This window comes from Schistocerca americana, chromosome 6 (assembly GCF_021461395.2).
Source record: "Schistocerca americana isolate TAMUIC-IGC-003095 chromosome 6, iqSchAmer2.1, whole genome shotgun sequence".
NCBI classification, from domain to species: Eukaryota; Metazoa; Arthropoda; class Insecta; order Orthoptera; family Acrididae; genus Schistocerca; species Schistocerca americana.
The window spans coordinates 540,328,883-540,352,644 of NC_060124.1; the positions used below are offsets into that span (position 1 = coordinate 540,328,883).

At 44.6% G+C, this 23,762-nt stretch overlaps 1 protein-coding gene across 1 annotated transcript in view; it reads left to right on the forward strand.

Annotated features, from left to right (window-relative positions):
- The window catches only part of LOC124620279 (serine/threonine-protein phosphatase 6 regulatory ankyrin repeat subunit A), a 437,897-nt gene that overhangs the window by 289,576 nt on the left and 124,559 nt on the right, over positions 1-23,762 (forward strand). Inside the window, exon 14 of the mRNA XM_047146947.1 lies at positions 14,440-14,646. Coding sequence (XP_047002903.1) covers positions 14,440-14,646 — 207 coding nt within the window. The remainder of the gene's footprint in view (positions 1-14,439; positions 14,647-23,762) is intronic.

Genomic DNA, 23,762 nt, shown 5'->3' on the forward strand with positions numbered 1-23,762 from the left:
GCAAACTTGCCCTACTGACAGTTTTTTCCCCAGACCAATTTGTCTCTTTAATTATTGAATGACCCTCGTACAGTGTGTTGATTTGCTAACTGTAGGAGCCGCTGACTACCAATCCATTCTGTGAAAACCGCAGATCAATAGCACTTTTCATTTCCAAAATATTTGCGGTGCAAGCTTTAGGTGATTTGCCCAGTATACGGAACAAAATAGCATCTCGTTCTACTAAAATAATCAGCGACTGCCAGGAGAATCCAAAACAGGTGACTGCCGATCCAGACACTCTGATGTGTGTCCAACTGGGCGACCTGGGAGGACGTGTTCACGTTCACGTCCAGGTCGATCTCGTGTGCCGGCCGCTTCTCCGCCTGCCCGCCGTATCGACTCGGCAGCGGGCGCGCGTGTGACACGGCCCTGCTCTGAGGGATGTCTCCGGCTGGAACCACGGCCTCAGGGCGCGCCGACTGCCGAGGGCCGAGGGCCGGGTTGAGACCCGAGTGACACAAGCTGCCGCTTGGCGCACCAAGCTGGGGCGAGGGAGGCGCCACAACAGTATGGTTTCCTTGCACGAAGTGTACTTACAAGGCAATCTCCCCATCGCACCCCCCTCAGATTTAGTGGTAAAAGGGCCCAATGGGCAGGACGTCAAAAGCAAAAAAATACAAAATAGAAACATTGAACGGTCGAAGGACAAGAAATGCAATATTGTTGTTGTTGTGGTCTTCAGTCCATAGACTGGTTTGATGCAGCTCTCCATGCTACTCTATCCTGTGCAAGCTTCTTCATCTCCCAGTACTTACTGCAACCTACATTCTTCTGCATTTGCTTAGTGCATTCATCTCTTGGTCTCCCTCTATGATTTTTACCCTCCAGGCTGCCGTCCAATGCTAAATTGGTGATCCCTTGATGCCTCAGAACATGTCCAACCAACCGGTCCCTTCTTCATGTCAAGCTGTGCCAGAAACTCGTCTTCTCCCCGTTTCTATTCAATACCTCCTCATTAGTTATGTGATCTACCCATCTAATCTTCAGCATTCTTCTGTAGCGCCACATTTCGAAAGCTTCTATTCTCTTCCTGTCCAAACTGTTTATCGTCCACGTTTCTTTTCCATACACGGCTACACTCAATACAAATACTTTCAGAAACGACTTCCTGACACTTAAATCTACACTCGATCTTAACAAATTTCTCTTCTTCAGAAACGCTTTCCTTGCCATTGCCAGTCTACAATTTGTATCCTCTCTACTTCGACCATCATCAGTTATTTTGCTCCCCAAATAGCAAAACTCCTTTACTACTTTAAGTGTCTCATTTCCTAATCTAATTCCCTCAGCATCATACGATTTAATTCGACTACATTCCATTATCCTCGTTTTGCTTTTGTTGATGTTCATCTTATATCCTCCTTTCAAGACACTGTCCATTCCGTTCAGCTGCTCTCCTAGGTCCTTTGCTGTCTCTGACAGAATTACAATGTCATCGGTGAACATCAAACTTTTTATTTCTTCTCCATGGATTTTAATACCTACTCCGAATTTTTCTTTTCTTTCTTTTACTGCTTGCTCAATATACACATTGAATAACATCGGGAAGAGGTTACAACCCTGTCTCACTCCCTTCCCAACCACTGCTTCCCTTTCCTGTCCCGCGACTCTTATAACTGCCCTCTGGTTTCTGTAAAAATTGTAAATAGCCTATCGCTCCATGTATTTTACCCCTGCCACCTCTAGAATTTGAAAGAGAGTATTCCAGTCAACATTGTCGAAAGCTTTCTCTAAGTCTATAAATGCTAGAAACGTTGTTTTGCCTTTCCTTAATCTAGCTTCTAAGATAAGTCGTAGGGTCAGTATTGCCTCACGTGTTCCCATATTTCTACGGAATCCAAACTGATCTTCCCCGATGTTGGTTTCTATTAGTTTTTCTATTCGTCTGTAAAGAATTCGCGTTAGTATTTTGCAGCCGTGACTTATTAAACTGATAGTTCGGTAATTTTCACGTCTGTCAACACCTGCTTCCTTTGGGATTGGAATTATTATATTCTTCTTGAAGTCTGCGGGTATTTCGCCTGTCTTATGCATCCTGCTCACCAGCTGGTAGAGTTTTGTCAGGACTGGCTCTCCCAACGCTGTCACTAGTTCTAATGGAATGTTGTCTGCTCCCGAGGCCTTGTTTCGACTCAGGTCTTTCAGTGCTCTGTCAAACTCTTGACGCAGTACCATATCTCCCATTTCATCTTCATCTACATCCTCTTCCATTTCCATAATATTGTCCTCAAGTACATCACCCTTGTATAGACCCTCTACATACTCCTTCCGCCTTTCTGCTTTCGCTTCTTTGCTTAGAACTGGCTTTCCATCTGAGCTCTTGATATTCATACAAGTGGGTCTCTTTTTTCCAAAGGTCTCTTTAATTTTCCTGTAGGCAGTATCTATCTTAATAAATGGTTCAAATGGCTCTGAGCACTATGGGACTTAACTGCTGAGGTCATCAGTCCCCTAGAACTTAGAACTACTTAAACCTAACTAACCTAAGGACATCACACACATCCATGCCCGAGGCAGGATTCGAACCTGCGACCGTAGCAGTCGCGCGGCTCCGGACTGAGCGCCTAGAACCGCTAGACCACCGCGGCCGGCTACAGAGATATGTAAACAGGAAGAATATGGCGCTCCGGTCGGCAACGCCTATATAAGACAAGTGTGTTCCTCCAACATCGATGCGGCCGGAAAAAGATCCTGCAAGAACGGGACCAACGACGACTCAAGAGAATTGTTCAAAGTGGCCGAAGTGAACCCCTCCCGCAAATTGCTGCAGATTTCAATGCTGGGCCATCAACAAGTGTCAGTGTGCGAACCGTTCAACGAAACGTCATCGATATGGGCATTCGGAGCCCAAGGCCCACTTGTGTACCCTTAATGACTGCACGACACAAAGCTTTGCGCCTCGCCTCGGCCCGTCAACTCCGACATTGGACTGTTGCTGACTGGAAGCATGTTGACTGGTCGGACGAGTCTCGTTTAAAATTATATCGAGCGGATGGACGTGTACGGGTATGGAGACAACCTCGTGAATCCATGGACCCTGCGTGTCAGCAGGGGACTGTTCAGCTGGTGGTGGCTTTGTAATGGTGTGGGGCGTGTGGGATTGGGGTGATATGGGAGCTCTGACACGTCCAGATGTGACTCTGACAGGTGACACGTACGTAAGCATCCTGTCTGATCACCTGCATCCATGTAAGTCCGTTGTGCATTCAGCCAGACTTGGGAAATCCCAGCAGGACACGTCCAGAATTGCTACAGAGTGGCACGAAAAACACTATTCTGAGTTTAGAAACTTCCGCTGGCCACCAAACTCCGCAGACATGAACATTATTGAGCACATCTGGGATGCCTTGCAACGTGCTGTTGAGAAGCGATCTCCGGATTTATGCCCTGTAAGATTCTTGGTGTCAGTTCCTTCCAGCACCACTTCAAACATTAGTCGAGTCCATGCCACGTCCTGTTGCGGGGGCAGTACGTGATATTAGCCAGGTGTACCGTTTTCTTTGGCTCTGCAGTGTATTTTCATATTCTGAGGCAAAAACCGGTGATCAATATTTCGTGAGAAGATCTCGGCGCAAAAAAAAAAGCCTTTGTTTTAATGATTCACGCTCCAATCCGCTTATCATACCTGTGAACTCTCTTCGCTTATCATACCTGTGAACTCTCTTCGCTTATTTCGCGATAATACAAAACGAGATGCCCTTCTTTGATCTTTTTCGATGTCGTCCGTCAATCCTATGAGGTAAGCACAGTAGTACTTTCTACATCTACATCTACATCCATACTCCGCAAGCCACCTGACGGTGTGTGGCGGAGGGTACCTTGAGTACCTCTATCGGTTCTCCCTTCCATTCCAGTCTCGTATTGTTCGTGGAAAGAAGGATTGTCGGTATGCCTCTGTGTGGGCTCTAATCTCTCTGATTTTATCCTCATGGTCTCTTGGCGAGATATACGTAGGAGGGAGCAATATACGGCTTGACTCTTCGGTGAAGGTATGTTCTCGAAACTTTAACAAAAGCTCGTACCGAGCTACTGAGCGTCTCTACTGCAGAGTCTTCCACTGTAGTTTACCTATCATCTCCGTAACGCTTTCGCGATTACTAAATGATCCTGTAACGAAGCGCGCTGCTCTCCGTTGGATCTTCTCTATCTCTTCTATCAACCCTATCTGGTACGGATCCCACACTGCTGAGCAGTATTCAAGCAGTGGGCGAACAAGCGTACTGTAACCTACTTCCTTTGTTTTCGGATTGCATTTCCTTAGGATTCTTCCAATGAATCTCAGTCTGGCATCTGCCTTACCGACGATCATCTTTATATGATCATTCCTAATGCGCACTCCCAGATAATTTATGCAATTAACTGCTTCCAGTTGCTGACCTGCTATTTTGTAGCTAAATGATAAGGGATCTATCATTCTATGTATTCGCAGCACATTACACTTGTCTACATTGAGATTCAATTGCCATTCCCTGCACCATGCGTCAATTTGCTGCAGATCCTCCTGCATTTCAGCACAATTTTCCATTGTTACAACCTCTCGATACACCACAGCATCATCTGCAAAAGCCTCAGTGAACTTCCGATGTCATCCACCAGGTCATTTATGTATATTGTGAATAGCAACGGTCCTATGACACTCCCCTGCGGCACACCTGAAATCACTCTTACTTCGGAAGACTTCTCTCCATTGAGAATGACATGCTGCGTTTTGTTATCTAGGAACTCCTCAATCCAATCACACAATTGGTCTGATAGTCCATATGCTCTTACTTTGTTCATTAAACGACTGTGGGGAACTGTATCGAACGCCTTGCGGAAGTCAAGAAACACGACATCTACCTGGGAACCCGTGTCTATGGCCCTCTGAGTCTCGTGGACGAATAGCGCGAGCTGGGTTTCACATGACCATCTTTTTCGAAACCCATGCTGATTCCTACAGAGTAGATTTCTAGTCTCCAGAAAAGTCATTATACTCGAACATAATACGTGTTCCAAAATTCTACAACTGATCGACGTTAGAGATATAGGTCTATAGTTCTGCACATCTGTTCGACGTCCCATCTTGAAAACGGGGATGACCTGTGCCCTTTTCCAATCCTTTGGAACGCTACGCTCTTCTAGAGACCTACGGTACACCGCTGCAAGAAGGGGGGCAAGTTCCTTCGCGTACTCTGTGTAAAATCGAACTGGTATCCATCAGGTCCAGAGGCCTTTCCTCTTTTGAGCGATTTTAATTACCAGAGGACCAACAAGCGCAGTGTAGGTAGTCTCTTTAGTAGATCTGTTGAATCTTCTAAGTGTTCTGCCAATAAAACGTATTCTTCGGTTTGCCTTCCCCATAATATTATCTACGTGATTGTTCCAATAATTGTATTTCATAGATATTTAGTCGAATTCACAGCCTTTAAATTTCCTTAAATTTACCATTTAATTTAAATTTAACGGATTTCTCTTTCTACTCATGTGGATGACCTCACACTTTTCGTTATTGAGAGATTATTGCCAGTTTTTGTACCATTCAGATATCGTGTGTAATCCATTTTGCAAATGGTTTTGATCTTATGATGACTCTACTAGACGGCAATGACAACATCATCTGCAGACAATCTAAAAGACTTGTTCATATTATGTTCTAAATCGCTGACGCAGGTTAGGACCAGCAAAGGGTATATAACACTTCCTTGGGGAACGCCGAATATCGCTTCTGTTTTACCCGATGATTTCCGTCGGTTACTACATACTGTGACCTTTCTGAGAGGAAATCGCGCTTCTAGTCGCACAAGTGAAGCGATAATCCATAGTCACGCAATTTGATTAGAAGTCTCTCATGAAGGGCAGTGTCAAACGCCTTCTGGAAATCTGGAGTCAGTTTGAGATCCCCTGTCGATAGCACTCATTACTTCGTGCGAAGAAAGAGCTATACTATTCCAGCACAGTATATGTTCCAAAATCCCACTGAAAATCGACGTTAGTCACATGGGTTTGTAATTCAGTGGATTTTCTTTCTTTTGGTGTGACCTGTGCAATTTTCCAGTCTTTTGGTACAGATCTTTCGTCAAGCGTGCGGTTGTGTGTGATTGCTAAGTATGGGGCTACTGTAGCACCAAAAATTCCGCCACTGGTAGCTGAGTGGCCAGCGCGACGGAATGTCATACCTAATGGCACGGGTTCGATTCCCGGCTGAGCCGGAAATTTTCTCCGCTCAGGGACTGGGTGTTGTGTTGTCGTTGTCATCATCATTCCATCCCCATCGACACGCAAGTCGCCGAAGTGGCATCGGAAGACTTGCACCAGGCGAATGGTCTACCCGACGGAAGGCCCTAGCCACACGAAATTAACATTTACATCACCAGAATCTGACAGGTACCTTATTCGTATGCTCTCTGTACCAGAAGACTTGCTTTTATTAAGTGCTTTAAGCTGCTTCACTACACCGCGGAGATCTTCTTCCAAGTTACTCATTTTGGCAGCTGTTCTCTCTTCGCAATTTGGAATATTTACTTCGGCGTCTTTGGTGAGGGAATTTCAGAAAACTGTGCTTAAAAAGTCCACTGAAGTGGCACTGTCATCGGTTAAATTACCATAGGTATCGTGCAGTGAAGATATTGATTGTGCCTTGCTTCTGGTGTACTTTACAAACGGCCACAATCTGTTTGGATTTTCCATCAGATTTCAAGGCAGAGTTTCATTGTGGAAGCTATTAGTAACATCTTCCATTGAAGTCCGCGACAAGTTTCGAGCTTCAGTAAAACATCGTCGATCTTGGAGACTTTGTGTTCTTTTAAATTTGGAATGCTTATTTCACTGCTTCTGCAACAATGTTCTAACCTCTTTTGTGTACCGTGGGGGATCTATTTCTTTGGATTGAAACCACATCTCGTCTACAGTTACATAGTTAGTTGGGAAAGGGATGGAGGCTGAATCCTATGAAGGCGTTGAGCAAATTATTACCTTTTTTTCAAATAGATATTTTTGTGTTTACTTTTGGTGGGTTTGGCTGTTGCAGTGGTCGCTCTCGCTTCAACGATCTTGTTGTCAGCAGTCCATGAATCCGTCATGATGCTTCCTACACTCATGCTCATAAATTAAGGATAATGCTGATACATGGTGAAACAACGCTTTGGTGGGCGGTTTGCGGGCTTAAATCACCTCGGGGTATGACCATGCGGTGCATTTGGCCTGCAGTCGTCGCACGGTGGCGCTGGCAGCAGTCCACATCTGCAGAGGTGTGTTGGTGCATGCAGAGTACGGTGCAGCGAGGAAATGTGCAGATGTTTTCAGACGTGCTAATGGCGACTGTGTATTGAAAATGGCTCAAAGGACACGTATTGATGACATTTTGAGGGGTAGAAGACTTGGGCGACTGGAGGCTGGTCAAACACGGCAGGTCGTAGCACGGGCCCTCCGTGTGCCACAAAGTGTGACCTCAAGATTATGGCAACGATTCCAGCGGACAGGAAACGTGTCCAGGCGCTACAGTATGGGACTTCCACAGTGTACAACACCACAAGAAGACCGACATTTCACCATCAGTGCCCGCAGACGACCACGGAATACTGCAGGTAGCCTTGCTCGGGACCTTACCGCAGCCACTGGAAGAGTTGTCTCCAGACGCACAGTCTACACACGACCGAACAGACATGGTTTATTCGCCCGGAGACCTGCAAGGTGCATTCCGCTGACCGCTGGTCACAGGAGAGCCCGTAAAGCATGGTGTTGAGAACACAGTACATGGTCATTGGAACAGTGGTCCCAGGTTATGTTCACAGACGAGTCCAGGTATAGTCTGAAGAGTGATTCTCGCCGGCTTTTCACCTGGCGTGAAACAGGAACCAGATACCAACCCCTTAATGTCCTTGAAAGGGACCTCTATGGAGGTCGTGGTTTGATGGTGTAGGGTGGGATTATGATTGGTGCACGTACACCCCTACATGTCTGACAGAGGAACTGTAACAGCTCAGGTGTATCGGGACGTCATTTTGCACCAGTATGTCCGCATTTACAGGGGTGCAGTGGGTCCCACCTTCCTCCTGGTGGATGATGAAGCACTGCCCCACCGCGCTGCCATTGTGGAGGAGTACCTTGAAACAGAAGATATCAGGCGAATGGAGTGGCCTGGCTGTTCTCTAGACCTAAACCCCTACATGTCTGACAGAGGAACTGTAACAGCTCAGGTGTATCGGTCGACGTATCGCTGCACGTCTTCAAACCCTACGACACTTCAGGAGCTCCGACAGGCACTGATGCAAGAATGGGAGGCTATACCCCAGCAGCTACTCGACCACCTGATCCAGAGTATGCCAACCCGTTGTGCGGCCTGTGTATGTGTGCATGGTGATCATATCTCATATTGATGTCGGAGTACATGCGCAGGAAACAGTGGCGTTTTCTAGCACGTGAGTTTCGTGACGGTTTTCTCAACTTATCACCAATACCGTGGACTTACAGATGTGTGTCGTGTGTGTTCCCTATGTGCCTATGCTATTAGTGCCAGTTTTGTGTAGTGCCACGTTGTGTGGCACCACATTCTGCAATAATCCTTCATTTACATGCATGAGTGTATTTACTCAGGATTATTTGTTGCTAAGAGATCAATTATGTTTTCGCAACCATTTACATTTCGAATAGGCACCTAACTTATTGCTCAAAATATAACATTTTGTACAAATTCTGACGATGTTTTATGCCTACCACCGGCTTTGAATACGTATTTTCGATAGAAAATGGAAAGTAAATTATAATCGCCACCAACTATAATTTTAGAAGTGTGGTACTTATTTGTGATGACGCTCAAGTTTTCTTTGAACCGTTCAACAAATGTATCACGTAGGTCGGGGGGGGGGGGGGGGGGCTCGTTAGGAGGAACCAATTATGAACTTGTTCCGGTTGTCAAGTATAGCCTCTACCCAAACTAATTTACAGGAGCCATGTACTTTCAAGATAAACTACATCTAACAGCAACAAAGTCGCCACCACCAAGTTTATTTATAATATGCATTCATTGTATTCGCAATTGCATACGTGGATAGCCATCAGCTGTAGAATGGAATAACGACAATGAAAATTCTTGGCGGATCCGGACTCGAACCCAGATTTCCCGCTAATCGCGAGCTGTCACTTTACCATTTGGCTATCCGTGCACGACTCGCGGCCAGACCCAAACTTCCATATGTCGTCAACCATGCGACTACACCCTGTAATCGTACACTCCTGGAAATTGAAATAAGAACACCGTGAATTCATTGTCCCAGGAAGGGGAAACTTTATTGACACATTCCTGGGGTCAGATACATCACATGATCACACTGACAGAACCACAGGCACATAGACACAGGCAACAGAGCATGCACAATGTCGGCACTGGTACAGTGTATATCCACCTTTCGCAGCAATGCAGGCTGCTGTTCTCCCATGGAGACGATCGTAGAGATGCTGGACGTAGCCCTGTGGAACGGCTTGCCATGCCATTTCCACCTGGCGCCTCAGTTGGACCAGCGTTCGTGCTGGACGTGCAGACCGCGTGAGACGACGCTTCATCCAGTCCCAAACATCCTCAATGGGGGACAGATCCGGAGATCTTGCTGGCCAGGGTAGTTGACTTACACCTTCTAGAGCATGTTGGGTGGCACGGGATACATGCGGACGTGCATTGTCCTGTTGGTACAGCAAGTTCCCTTGCCGGTCTAGGAATGGTAGAACGATGGGTTCGATGACGGTTTGGATGTACCGTGCACTATTCAGTGTCCCCTCGACGATCACCAGTGGTGTACGGCCAGTGTAGGAGATCGCTCCCCACACCATGATGCCGGGTGTTGGCCCTGTGTGCCTCGGTCGTATGCAGTCCTGATTGTGGCGCTCACCTGCACGGCGCCAAACACGCATACGACCATCATTGGCACCAAGGCAGAAGCGACTCTCATCGCTGAAGACGACACGTCTCCATTCGTCCCTCCATTCACGCCTGTCGCGACACCACTGGAGGCGGGCTGCACGATGTTGGGGCGTGAGCGGAAGGCGGCCTAACGGTGTGCGGGACCGTAGCCCAGCTTCATGGAGACGGTTGCGAATGGTCCTCACCGATACCCCAGGAGCAACAGTGACCCTAATTTGCTGGGAAGTGGCGGTGCGGTCCCCTACGGCACTGCGTAGGATCCTACGGTCTTGGCGTGCATCTGTGCGTCGCTGCGGTCCGGTCCCAGGTCGACGGGCACGTGCACCTTCCGCCGACCACTGGCGACAACATCGATGTACTTGTGGAGACCTCACGCCCCACATGTTGAGCAATTCGGCGGTACGTCCACCCGGCCTCTCGCATGCCCACTATACGCCCTCGCTCAAAGTCCGTCAACTGCACATACGGTTCACGTCCACGCTGTCGCGGCATGCTACCAGTGTTAAAGACTGCGATGGAGCTCCGTATGCCACGGCAAACTGGCTGACACTGACGGCGGCGGTGCACAAATGCTGCGCAGCTAGCGCCATTCGACGGCCAACACCGCGGTTCCTGGTGTGTCCGCTGTGCCGTGCGTGTGATCATTGCTTGTACAGCCCTCTCGCAGTGTCCGGAGCAAGTATGGTGGGTCTGACACACCGGTGTCAATGTGTTCTTTTTTCCATTTCCAGGAGTGTACATCGATTATGTATATTCCCGTACAGGTGAGACATATTACTTGAAAGTTGCTTGCCCGTCGGCGAATAAATACGATATTGCAGTGCCATGTTATTCTGAATTACGCCGCAGAGTTACTTTGGACATGAATGCATGTCCAAAGGAATAGACTCTGCGGCGACTACATCCATCATGAAATACATTCAATGTACGGGAATATACACAATGGATGCACGAGTGCAGATTGTAGACGCATAGTTGATGACATATGGACGTTTGGGGCTGGCCGTGAGTCGAGCATGGATAGTTAAATAGTAAGGTGACCGCTCGCGATAAGAGGGAAATCCTCCTTCGAGTCCCGTTCGGCACAAATTTGCGTTGTCATTCCGTTCTACAGCTGGTGGCTGTCCATATACGCAATTACGAATACAATTAATGTATTTCATAACGGCTGTAGTCGCCGCAGTGTCTGTTCCTTTAGACATGCATGCGTATCCAAAGGAACTGCATTGAGTTCAGAATAATACAGACACTGCAGTATCATATGTAAACACACAAAAAAAAAGTTTTGCATCACCTCTGTTCAGAGAGTACCGAAACTTGAACAGAAAATTGGAGTAGAGATCAACATAAACATCATTTCCGCCCATCTTATTGCTCATGAAAACCACACATTGTATGTTGTACCACCATACAGCGAGACCTTCAGAGGTGGTGGTCCAGATTGCTGTACACACCGAAACCTCTAATACCCAGTAGCACGTCCACTTACATTGATGCATGCCTGTATTCGTTATGGCATACTACCCACAAGTTCCTCAAGGCACTGTTGGTTCAGATTGTCCCACTCCTCAACGGCGATTCGGCGTAGATCCCTCAGAGTGGGTGATGGGTCATGTCGTCCATAAACAGCCCTTTTCAATCCATCCCAGGCATGTTCGATAGGATTCATGTCTGGAGAATGTGCTGCCACTCTAGTCGAGCGATGTTGTTATCCTGAAGGAAGTCATTCACAAGATGTGCATGGTGGGGACGCGAATTGTCGTCCATGAAGGAGCTCGCCAATATGCTGCCGATATGGCTGCACTATCGGTCCGAGGATGGCATTCACGTATCGTACAGCCGTTACGGCGCCTTTCGTGACCACCAGCGGCGTAAGTCGGCGCCACATAATGCCACCCCAAAACAGCAGCGAACCTCCACCTTGCTGCACTCGCTGGAAAGTGTGTCTAAAGCGTTCAGCCTGACCGGGTTGCCTCCAAACACGTCTCCGATGGTTGTCTGTTTGAAGACATATGGGACATTCATCGGTGAAGAGAACGGGATGCCAGACCCGAGTGGTCCATTCGGCATCTTGGTGGGCCCATCTGTACCACGCTGCATGGTGTCGTGGTAGCAAAGATGGACCTCGCCATGGACATCGGGAGTGAAGCTGCGCATCATGCAACCTATTGCGCACAGTTTGAATCGTAACACGACGTCCTGCGGCTGCACGAAAAGCATTATTCAACAATGGTGGTGTTGCTGTCAGGGTTCCACCGAGACATAATCCGTAGGTAACGGTCGTCCACGGCAGTAATAGCCCTTGGGCGGCGTGAGTGAGGCATGCCATCGACAGTTCCTGTCTCTCTGCACCTCCTCATGTCCGAACAACATCGCTTTGGTTCACTCCGAGACGCCCGGGCACTTTCCTTGTTGAGAGCCCTCTCTGGCACAAAGTAACAATGCAGACGCGCTCTAACCGCGGTATTGACCGTCTAGGCATGGTTGAACTACAGACAACACGAGCCGTGTACCTCCTTGCTGGGGGAGTGACTGGAACTGATCGGCTGTCTTATCCCCTCCGTCTAATACGCGCTGCTCATGCATGGTTGTTTACATCTTTGGGCAAGTTTAGTGACATCTCTGAACATTCAAAGGGGCTGTGTGATACAATATCCACAATGAACGTCTATCTTCAGGAGTTCTGGGAGCTGGGGCGATGCAAAACTTTTTTTAATGTGTGTATTTATACTATCGTTTCTGAACACTTAAGATCCTTTGTAAAAGTTTCGGCTCAACTTATCTCCCCGTTTTTAGTCGGTATCTAGAAAGATTTGAGCCTCACTGCTTTCCATTATCGCTTGGAGCTCTGGTTCTTTCCCAACACAGCTACGACAGTTTACAACTACGTTATTGATTGTTGCTATGTCTACCCTCCTCCTGTGTTGTTGTTCCTGCAACCTTTGAAAATCGAGCCCTTTTTGCACTGTCCTGACGCCCTTTAACCTACACCTGCTCTCAAAGCAGCTTCCATCAAAAAAGTTCTTGATTATATTAACGGTTTTTTACCTTTACTACGAATGCTATGTAATGAAGCAATAACTCTGCCATCTGAAGATAGGTTAAACTCGAAACAAGAGTTGACGGAAAAAATGCTGATACACGAAAGATGAGACTGCTGCCTGCCCGTCTTCAGCATTTTATCCGACAGTCGTCGTGCAACAAACCGTGTATAAGAATTAGCGCACCATTTACTGAGTAAAACTGATTAATTTGAATACTTGTGTCAATATAATTATTAGTGTGTACATGTCATCAAACTATTGTTGTCCCAAGTCTCGTCTCATTTAGGTACTTGTGATAGCACGTTCGTTATTAAAGGACGATAATTTTCTTCCGAGCGGTTAAGTTCTTGGATTGCTGCCGGTCGTTCTGATAGTTATCAACCCTGAACTTTCACTGTTGATAGTCTTGCAATTCCCGTGTTGAAGGAATGCGCAACATTTACAGATGAACAAGCAGAGGGGGCCTCAGACTTCCAATATTTATTTATATCGCGCGATAGTGCGAGTAGTAGAACGGCACAATATTATTGGCCAAGAGTTATGCCGGGGACGCGTCGGTTTAGAACTCTGCATTCGCGGCGAACAGTACAGACGAAATCATCTGAAAAGCTTCCAGTAAACATTTAAGTGAAACAGGGACTCATTTACTGGAGCATAGATTCGTGACGCACAACAGCAACCACTAATTACAAATTGTTTAAAAAGTAAATTGTGTAATTAATCGTGTACATAACTGTTTTCAAAGTATTTCCCTAGAGTAACAACTGTTGGAAATTATGCAAAACAATTATTTACTGATTACGGATTGAAAGCTTACATGATCTTATGTCAGTGGTGTCTCAACTGTTGCAAGGAAAAGAAAAACATGTTACCTACTGGACGGTTGGCCTGATCTTATTTGATATCCTGGAAACTGCTTCAAGCAAATAAACATTTTTGGTTACTGTCCTGACAGCATGACTTCAGTTTCCTCTGCTACTGTCGACAACGAGGTATCCGGCGTTTCCTAAACAGTCAGGAATTCATTTCTCAAAGTAACGCTTGGTACTTAAATATACTGTACATCCTCCACCACACTCTTTAATATTTTGTCATTTATTTGTTTGAATTCTTTGCGGAAATTCGTCCGGAGCGAATTAAATTTCTCTCGGTTTCAGCAGGAATCGCCGTTTATTGCGCATCACTGTCTTTACACGGTACAATATATTACGCAGTATATTGAACGAGCGCCAATATTTTAATGCTCTGCGATCTACTTTAATATATTGCGCAAGCCGCCAATCCCATACACAGACCATCAATATTATTGCGCAATACTGAGTATTGCGTAATAAACGTTGAGCGTGTGATGGCCCCTTCACTCTGCTAAGAGAGAGAGAGAGAGAGAGAGAGAGAGAGAGAGAGAGAGAGAGAGAGAGAGAGAGAGACTGGACCAACTGCACAGTGCCCGTGTGTTGGCAGAACGGCTGGACTTCGCTGCACTGCGCGGCGCGCGCCGGCTACATCGACGTGGTGCGCCTGCTGGTGGAGTCCGGGGCTTCCCCCAAGAGCGAGACCAACTACGGCAGCGCCCCCATCTGGTTCGCCGCCGCAGAGGGCCACAACGACGTGCTCAAGTACCTCATGACCAAGGAGCACGACACATACTCGCTGATGGACGACCGCAGGGTAAGACTCGCTGCGCGCTTTACTCACTTCTGTTTCTGCCACTATATTTCAATTCTTTTATCTTGGCGTACCGCGCATGCCCGCCCAGACACGGGAGATTGCTGCGTTGCCAGTTGTACGCGCCAAGAGAAGCAGCGCCGTAGTATAGTTCGTAAACTTACGTTTAGGGGGGAGCGCGCAGTTTATGAAGTAAAGCCACCACGGCCGCATTAACCCTTTCGCTGCTACAGAGACGTGCTCCCCGCATTCCGCGCTGTGCGCGATTTTGTTATCACTGCACTGCTCGCCTCAGCAGACACATGATGTTTCGACTGCTTTGACACCGTTTATCATTCGATTTCACAAAAACTATTTGGCCCAAAAATGTGATTTTTACACATCTTCTTGACTGATACCTTCCCCCCATAAATAACTTAATTTTATTTTGATGTTCAACGCAGTTATTGTGCAGCATTAGATGTAGTAAACCACTGCACGAAATTTTTAAGAGTTTGCAGAGGTAGAAGTCCATAGCGTACACTTTCCGTACGGTCGATTTTACTTGCCACTAGAAATTTCATAAAATTACATTCAAACGAATAAAATTCATGAAGTAAGACACTACTATATTGGTTTTAAATAAATAAAATATTAAGCACCAAACAAGGTTTGAACTCAGAATCTTTTACTTCGTAGCCATACACCTCAACCATTCCGCTAATGCAGTTCATCACTGAACAGTTTTCCCGGAGGACTTCAAAATATCACGCAAAATACCGGCAAACACTGTTGGTATGACTACGAATTACTCACGTTTGGTCGAAGTAAATTAGGAAATAAACAATTACCGCTGTTCTTTATTGAGAAAAAGCGGTTAGTGAGAATGATACAAACACCTTTCCTTGCTATCGCCTGAATTAGGAGGCTTATTGCTTGTTTGGTTTACTCAATTAATAGAATATGAAGCAATTAGTATAAATAATGCTTTTTCCAAACTTTCTATAAAGGAAAGTCTGCTATCAAGACATTGCTTTTGTTCAATTACTTTATTTATGACTGAACGTTTCTAAAACTGAAGACATTCGTCCGTGCTCTGCACTGCAGTCGAGCTCTGGCAACGTCGTTCTCTGTTCATTGGCCGACTGTGTTCTGTGACGTCAAATGCGCAGAACGAACCTAAACTCGGCCGCCGTCGCAAATGATGCGCACTTTGGTGACTTGTACGAGTTGCTAGTCAGATGAAGGTACAACAGTTGAGGACATCAACTGTTGAGACTGGATATGCTACACGTGTGTCTACCAGAGAAAGACATACGCCCACCATGGTTCATAATGAGGTATGGGTTTGTAAGTGATTGACTGGCACGCCTCCTCTTTTCTCATGAATTGTTTTAAGTATATTTCATCTTTTATCTCAATACTGGTTTGATCCAAACCAGTATTAAATTTAAACCATACCAAACCAAACTATGCAAGCCTCTTCATAAATACTTCATTTGAGCTCCATTTGAGCTCACTTGCTGTAATCAACTACACTGCACAATAGAATTAAAGGATCACGTTTTCGAACACCATGATTCCCACACACTGCGACGCTTAACTTTAAAATTTGAGTCAAAGGCGCGTACAACTTTCTCTGTTATGATGCAAAACCGTGGCTCCCTGTCTAATAATACCACCACTTGCAAAGTAGGTTAGAAATCAGATTAATAATGTTGCTCACGCAGCATATGTTCGTTTTATCAGGCAACAATAAAGTTATTGACTGTGGATGGTATCGTCAGAATGGAAATAATGAAGTCACTGAAAAAAAGTCATTAATTTTGGTACTTATCTTGAATGGATCCCCACGTAGATTTTGTCGAAGTTGTTATGGCTCATCTTGTTGATTCTAGGGTGATTCCCCTTTGACTGCTAGAAGGTCCAGATCTGTATTTTAGCAATATTTGAAGACCTAACAAATGGGTTTTTCAGGAAATTCTTAATGATCAAACAATCCCAGATCAGAACAATGGTATGGTAGAAATAATTTTTGACTTGGTGGTCACAATCCACATTTTTATTAAACTTGTTGTAAATTCAGGTATACTTCTTCTTAATTGTCACATCATCAAGAAAACAGTTTTGTATCAATCTTCATATATTTAATTTCCACTTTAACCAAACACAAGACTTGACTGTTTTTTTACAAAGTGAAATTACAACTTCTGCAAAGTGAAACAAAGACTGCTCTTTGTGCATTCGCGCCAAAACGGTTACAAGTAAGTCAAAGATTACGACAGTCTCACAGAAATGAATACACTCAAGAACCATATCACTGTAATATATCGATACATCGGAGTACCTATACATTAATAAAACCAAATGTGAATACTGTCACAAAAATATGTTTGATACTTCACAGAAAAGAAGTACGATATTACTGGTATCGAGAACTGGGGTTGGAGTGCCGTAATGGTCACGTAAATATAGAACCATTACATCTGCGACATCAAAATCGGTTTCGACAGTGCTGCATGCAAAAAAAAAGTGTAAGGTGGTTTAATGATGTCACACTGGCACCAAATTTCATCACAATTCTGCTCAGTGTCGCCCTGGACGTGTGACACGATAGGAAGATCGTCACAGCCCCTCTTACCCACATTTCACCCCTTCTTTTGACACCTCCGCGATGGAGTCAGAACTGCGATGCCCAATGTACAGAACACACAGTTCTCTTACGGGTGGCCATGGAAGACATTCCTTGATGTTCTTCACTCCCTTTGAGACTGGTGACACCCATGGGCGTTTCAAGCCTCGATCGCACCAGTTTGCAGAGCACAGCGATCGCATTTTTTTCTCTCCTGTACAAGTTGGAACCACTAAGGGTGTTGAAAACCATTCGACTAAATTTGAACGTGATCCGAAGCAGTTACAGATGCTTATGCTTTCTCAGCATTCCCATTTTGTGTCGTCCTGTGTCGTAATGACAGGAGGATGTGACATTGCCAAATGCATGAATAAAACGGCATAGGGTCCCTTTAAGAACACTCAAATCGCCAATAGTGGCACTTGCTCAGCTCTATTGAGAATTTTAAGAATGTACCTGTGCAGACGGAACCCATGACGAAGGCCTAGACGCTTGCAGACCAACGACCCCTTCGACACTCTTCAACCCCAGGTGGCCTACTATCAGGCGCAAGAGCAGGATTGTAGCGGTGGAAGAGTTGCAGCGTAGCCTGCTTGCAGGCGTCTGGTACTCTCATCATGGTGGCTGTCTGTACAGGCACATTTATAAGTTGCTCAACAAAGGCGAGTGGGCGACACCGAGGGTTTCGCCGAACGGGGGATTCTTAGACGAACCCTTTGCCATTTTATTCACGCACAGGTTAATGTCACAACCCCCCCATGATCACGCCGCAAGAGGACGAAAACTACGAGTGCTGAGAAAACACAAGCATCCTTAGCTGTTTCGGATCACGTTCAGATTTCTTCCAACAGTCCCTAGTGGTCCCATTCCATACACGAGAGCAAAAACTGTGGTCGCACTGCGATCCAAACAGTTGCGATCACGGTCGATGGGGATGCAACCATACAAAGTCCTTAGAAAAAATGCTTCAAATGGCTCTGAGCACTATGGGACTTAACATCTATGGTCATCAGTCCCCTAGAACTTAGAACTACTTAAACCTAATTAACCTAAGGATATTACACAACACCCAGCCATCACGAGGCAGAGAAAATCCCTGACCCCGCCGGGAATCGAACCCGGGAACCCAGGCGCAGGAAGCGAGAACGCTACCGCACGACCACGAGCTGCGGGCAATTTCCTTAGAGAAAGGCTGAAACACCCATGGGTGTCAGCAGTGTCAAAGGGTGTGAAGAACGTATTCCTGCTGCACATCGCACTGTGAACTGACGTTTTCGACCGCGAAATAACCGAGAATCAACGCCCGAGCGAAAGGGCTGGTTTCATTGACGCCCTTTGTGCCACTCCCTGCGGCCTTCTTTTGTCGATTCTGAGTAGCAACGTCTGTGGAATGTTTCTGCCTCTACGTCAGAGAACTTACCTGCTGTAACGTATTTCTCCAGCTTCCCTAAGACCTCGTGGTCAAGTTATAATGCGCCCAGTTATATGAGTCTGATGGAATTCCTTTTAACTTACACAAACAGTTTAGCGTTGTTTTAACACATCTGACCGCTTAACTGAAGTAAACTCTGCTACCAGGTTGAATGCTTTAAAATTACGTCAAATTAACCGCAGAATTAGAATACTGGCTTGACATGAAATAATATGCAGACTTCTGTAGCTTCCTGATGCCTACAACACGACGCCAGTTCAGTCAGTTAAGGAATAACTTCTTATCACAGTATAGAGGAGGGATTGTATCAGCAAAAGAGCATTATTATCAAGCATTAAATATAGCAGTTAAGTTTAGTACAGTGGTGGTAGCAAATAATAATCAAGTATACTATATTTTGTGTTGTCAGCAAAATGGAGTGTCACTGTTAATATTGCACGCACCAGCTTTAAACTCTTTTATTACAGACAGCTGGCTTAGACTACCATGGAGCCATCTCACTTACTGCCAAACCACTGTCATAAATCTGTGTGTTCTGATTTGTGAGTACAGTTTTTCGTAAGTTTTGATAAAATATTGGCAGTGTGCAAACCACAAAAACTGTACATGACACTCTGTACCAAAATATCATCTGTACTGCAGGAGAAAAAAAGCTATGTGAACATCACTATGGTTTATTAAGAAAGTAAATAAACTCACCGATGATGGTGACTGTACCCACAGGACTGGACTTCTGCATTTATTAATCTGAAAAGACAAAATTGAGGAATGTGTAAAATGAAACACTAAATGGAAAATGACCAAATTATATTTTTATGTTGATTAGTTAACAGATGACTACTAATAGTTGAAGGTGTTTGTTTTCAAGGTAATGTGTACAATATTCACACAGAAGGACTATAAAACTAAAAGGGGATATTGAAATTGTAGAGAGATGGGCAGTACTAATAGTCACATTTTTGTTTGAGTCATGGGAGAGCATCACGGAAATGTTAAAAGGTGAACTGGCCAAGACTTGAAGATGGAAGAACTAGTACCAAGTAAGGAATCTAGAATTATACTACAGTGCCCATGTATCACTCTCATTGGGACTGCAGAGATAAGATTAGACTAATTATAGTGCCCACAGAGGCATTTAAGCAGTCATTCTTCCCACATTCTTTATACAAATGGGACAGGAAGAGGTCCTGATGTGTGGTACAGTGAGAAGTTGGGCTATACTCTGCCATATATTTAATAGTAGTTTTAGAGTACAGATGCAGCTAAAGAAGGAACTTGTTTTGTGCTGTGATATTGTGCACTTTTACAAATTGGCAATCAATTTTGTACTAGTGTCCTTTTACATAATTTCCTAGTTATAACTTCCACTCTGTTCTCAGTATAGCCATCAATTCTGAATGCTGTGTGTATTAAAGTAACATTGTTATGCTTCAGTAGTCATAAATATCTAGTCGTTTTTGTTTGACTTTAATTGCAAATCAGATTCATTTTTAAATTGTTTCTTCCCATTTCAGTGTGTTACTCATACTGCTGTAGTTATTCCATTGTTGTCACAATTATATGGACAGCAACCTGTACTTAGACTGTCCTGAATGAAATATTTTGTGATTCCTCACAGTGAGTGATAAACGGAAATTGATTCAAAAATTGAAATTTGTGGCTCTGTCAATTCTGGAAATATGTATCCACACTTGTTGCAGTGTATCACTTCTTCTATAGCACATATAACTAACACAGGTCTGGTTTGCATAAACAGCAATCTGTAATATGTGCAGAGGAAGATGCATCGATGGCATAGAATCTTCTTTGGATACCTGCTGCATCGATTTAAGGGCTATTTGTGGTATTCAGGGTGCACACCAGCAGTCTCATATTGTCAGCTGGAGACACTAGATGATAATAGGATAGATAGTACTTCCTAACACACTGCAAATAGTCTGTAGATTGTCATGATTAATCTCCCAATAAGATCATTCACTACAGTCCAAATGCTGTCATAATAAATCAAATCTCACAAACAGTTTACGACCTGTGATCATTTTGCTCTCATAGAAGCTGCCTTATTACAAATAAGTTTTTAATTTCAAGACCTTATTGACACAGAAGGATGCCTATATTTGCACAAATTTCATACTTAAAGTTTGAGAGTGTACGAGAGTGTACTTAAAGGTTGGTTGGTTTGTGGGGTTGAAGGACCAGACTGCAAAGGTCATCGGTCCCTGTACTTAAAGATTTGATGTCAAGTCCTGGGAAAGAAAGTTTCATCATTCTAATAGCTGAAACTTTAAGATTTCCTGTTTTTCTGTCATAATGCCAGATTTTTCAAAGAAAATCCTCCACTCTCCCAGAAATTATATTGTGAAATATATTTAGTTTTCTTTCAGGTAGAAAATTTATTGATGGCATCCCCATTAATATTCAGATGGTGAATGACATCTGATTATTATAAATAGTTAAAATTTGGGGTTTCAGGGAATAGAATGGGAAGTTAATCCAGACTATAAATTATATTGAAGAAAAGGCATATGAGAGTTGGTGGAAAGCAAATGCAGAGGTCTTGTGCATGAGTTGAAGGCACACACTGATGCCATCCAACATGTTTTTTAAAGGCTGGCGTGTGAGTGTCAGTATTTGTGGCACTGGCATATTATACCAAAATGGGGGACTTGAAAATGCAGTTCACAACTCAAGTGACTGAGATTCAGGCAGAAATCCTTTGTACTCCAGGCTTCAGGCAAATCCAATATCTCCAGAAGTGCTACTCTGAAAAGTGGAATTAGCAGCTGTGACATTGTCAAAGTGATTATGCTCAACTAAACTAAATGATGATGAACACTAGGAAAGTGTATGTATTTGGTAGAAATGACAGTCATTAACACTCTCTTATCTGACTTACATTAACGCAAAATAATGTAAATTTAAATAGCCTGGTTCAGTAATGTTGTGTAGTATTTTGTGTTTTTCCTAATTTTTAAAACACATTTCTTCACTTCATTCAGTACTCCATCAATTTATTATAGGTGTACTTGTGTCATTTACCATGAGTGAGAAATTCTAGGACTGTTAACTTTGGATTGTGGTATGGTGCCTGCTGTACCTTTTTCTATTGAGGCAACTGTAGTGGTGAGGGAATCAGGGGACTAAATGAGCCTCTGCAATGGTGTTGGAGGATATACCATTAGAGATCAGAAAATTGTGGAACAGGACCAAAGCATTGCAGCTCATCAAGCTGAACTACTCGTAGACAAGGCAAGGATACACGTGGGCAGGTTACGTGAGGGAGAAGGGTAGATAGAATTGGGAAGTGGCTGCAGGTAATAGATGGAACAGACATAGGACTTTTCCAGACTTTGTTGTCATTAATGTGGAAAATATATTACATCTGTAGTCCCATTTAGAAGAAGGTGACCTATATGTGGATAAAGCTGTAGAAAGGGCACAACAAACTTTCAAAAGGAATTTGAGAAATAAGGAGGTAGAAAAATCTATAAAGAGAAAGAAAGTATTATTGTTAGGTGGTTCACATAGCACAGGTGTTGGCCAACAATTTCAGGATGATCTAGGTCCAGATTACCAGCTCAGCAGCTTTTTTAAACCACCTGCTAATGTTGATCAGCTGATAGAGGGTGTAAGATCATTACGTAAAGCTTTGTCAAAGGAAGATTCTGTGGTCATAGTGGGAGTGCCCGGCAATAGTACTTATAGGTTCATAGTGTTCTATAGAGAGTGACCTGATGAAAATAGCTTCATCCATGAAACATACCAGTATGGGATTTATGTCTGTTTTGGGACATATTCATTGATGTCACTTGAACTCCTCCATCAGAAGAGTTAATTTGGAGTTTACAGTGCTCATGATATGAATGAAAAAAAGGAAACTTGTTAACAAACTCATTACCTTCTTTGAAAAATGATTTCGTCCATAAGTAATTCAGATTTAACAAAAGTCTACAATAGAACCATAGATTACTCTAGGAATAAACTGACAAGTTTTGTGAGGAGATCCTCTGGATATCGTATGAGGTAGGTTTACACTTGTGCCTTGACACTGATTGTCACTTAAAAATCTTCAGTTGCTGGAGGGAGTCATTGGGTTTCCTGGCTACTGTCATCATTGTAGCCCAGGTGATGGTTTTAACAGGTTCAATCATCCCAGCTTCATCGAGGTAGTAGAGTTCTTACATAATGGTTGTCCTTATGGAGAATGGAGTGGGTTGTGTCATTCAGAAATGAGGCACCGTATCTGGTCATAAAGAGATATGTACCTGGAAATCTGTGGCACATCCCAGGGTAGGTTTGAATATAGGCTTGAAGGTGGCACAGAGGTCATTGAGCTCCTGGAAGGGAATGGCGTCAGAGGTGACTGCATATGTGATGGAGAATCCGAACAGTGAGAAGGCAACCAGACTGAAAACATTGCCCACAAGGTGACTATCGACAACAAAGATATCAGCCATGTGATCTTTTTGTAGGCAGCTGTAATTGTGAATTGATCCTGGAGGGGTAACGAACAGTCACCAGGCACAGACAATGCATGAGGGAAGGCCAATCCAAGGGAACCAGGATGAGCATACATTTGGAGGTTGACCGAGAAAATGGTAGCTTTTGTGTCAACTTGGAAATGGCTATCCTGATATGCAATTGTGAGGGTAATAAACAGCTTGATAGTGGAAGGACTGCACTGAGGAACAATTGCCTGAAGTTCATGTACTGTCCCTAGCTGCATGTAGAGAACAGGATCCTAATGGCCCCACAGATTACAACAGACAGTTGAGAAATGTCCATCTTCCCACAACAGGTGCAGCATGCCCCACAATTGGGACAGTTTGCTTGTAGGTGTGCCATGAAGCAGTCTAGATATGACAAAGAACCCCACTGCTCATGTTGACCATCAGGGGAGGGGGGCAGGCTTTTTGCTGTAATGTTCAGAGGCCATGGCACGTCAGAAATCAATTAATCTCTGCTGCTGTCTGGAATGTGCTCACAAGAGTTTGGCCCCGTCCCCGGGACACAATGCAGCATCTGAACTGCTGGTACTTGTTGCTGAACCACAAGATGCTCGTCACTTCCTGCATG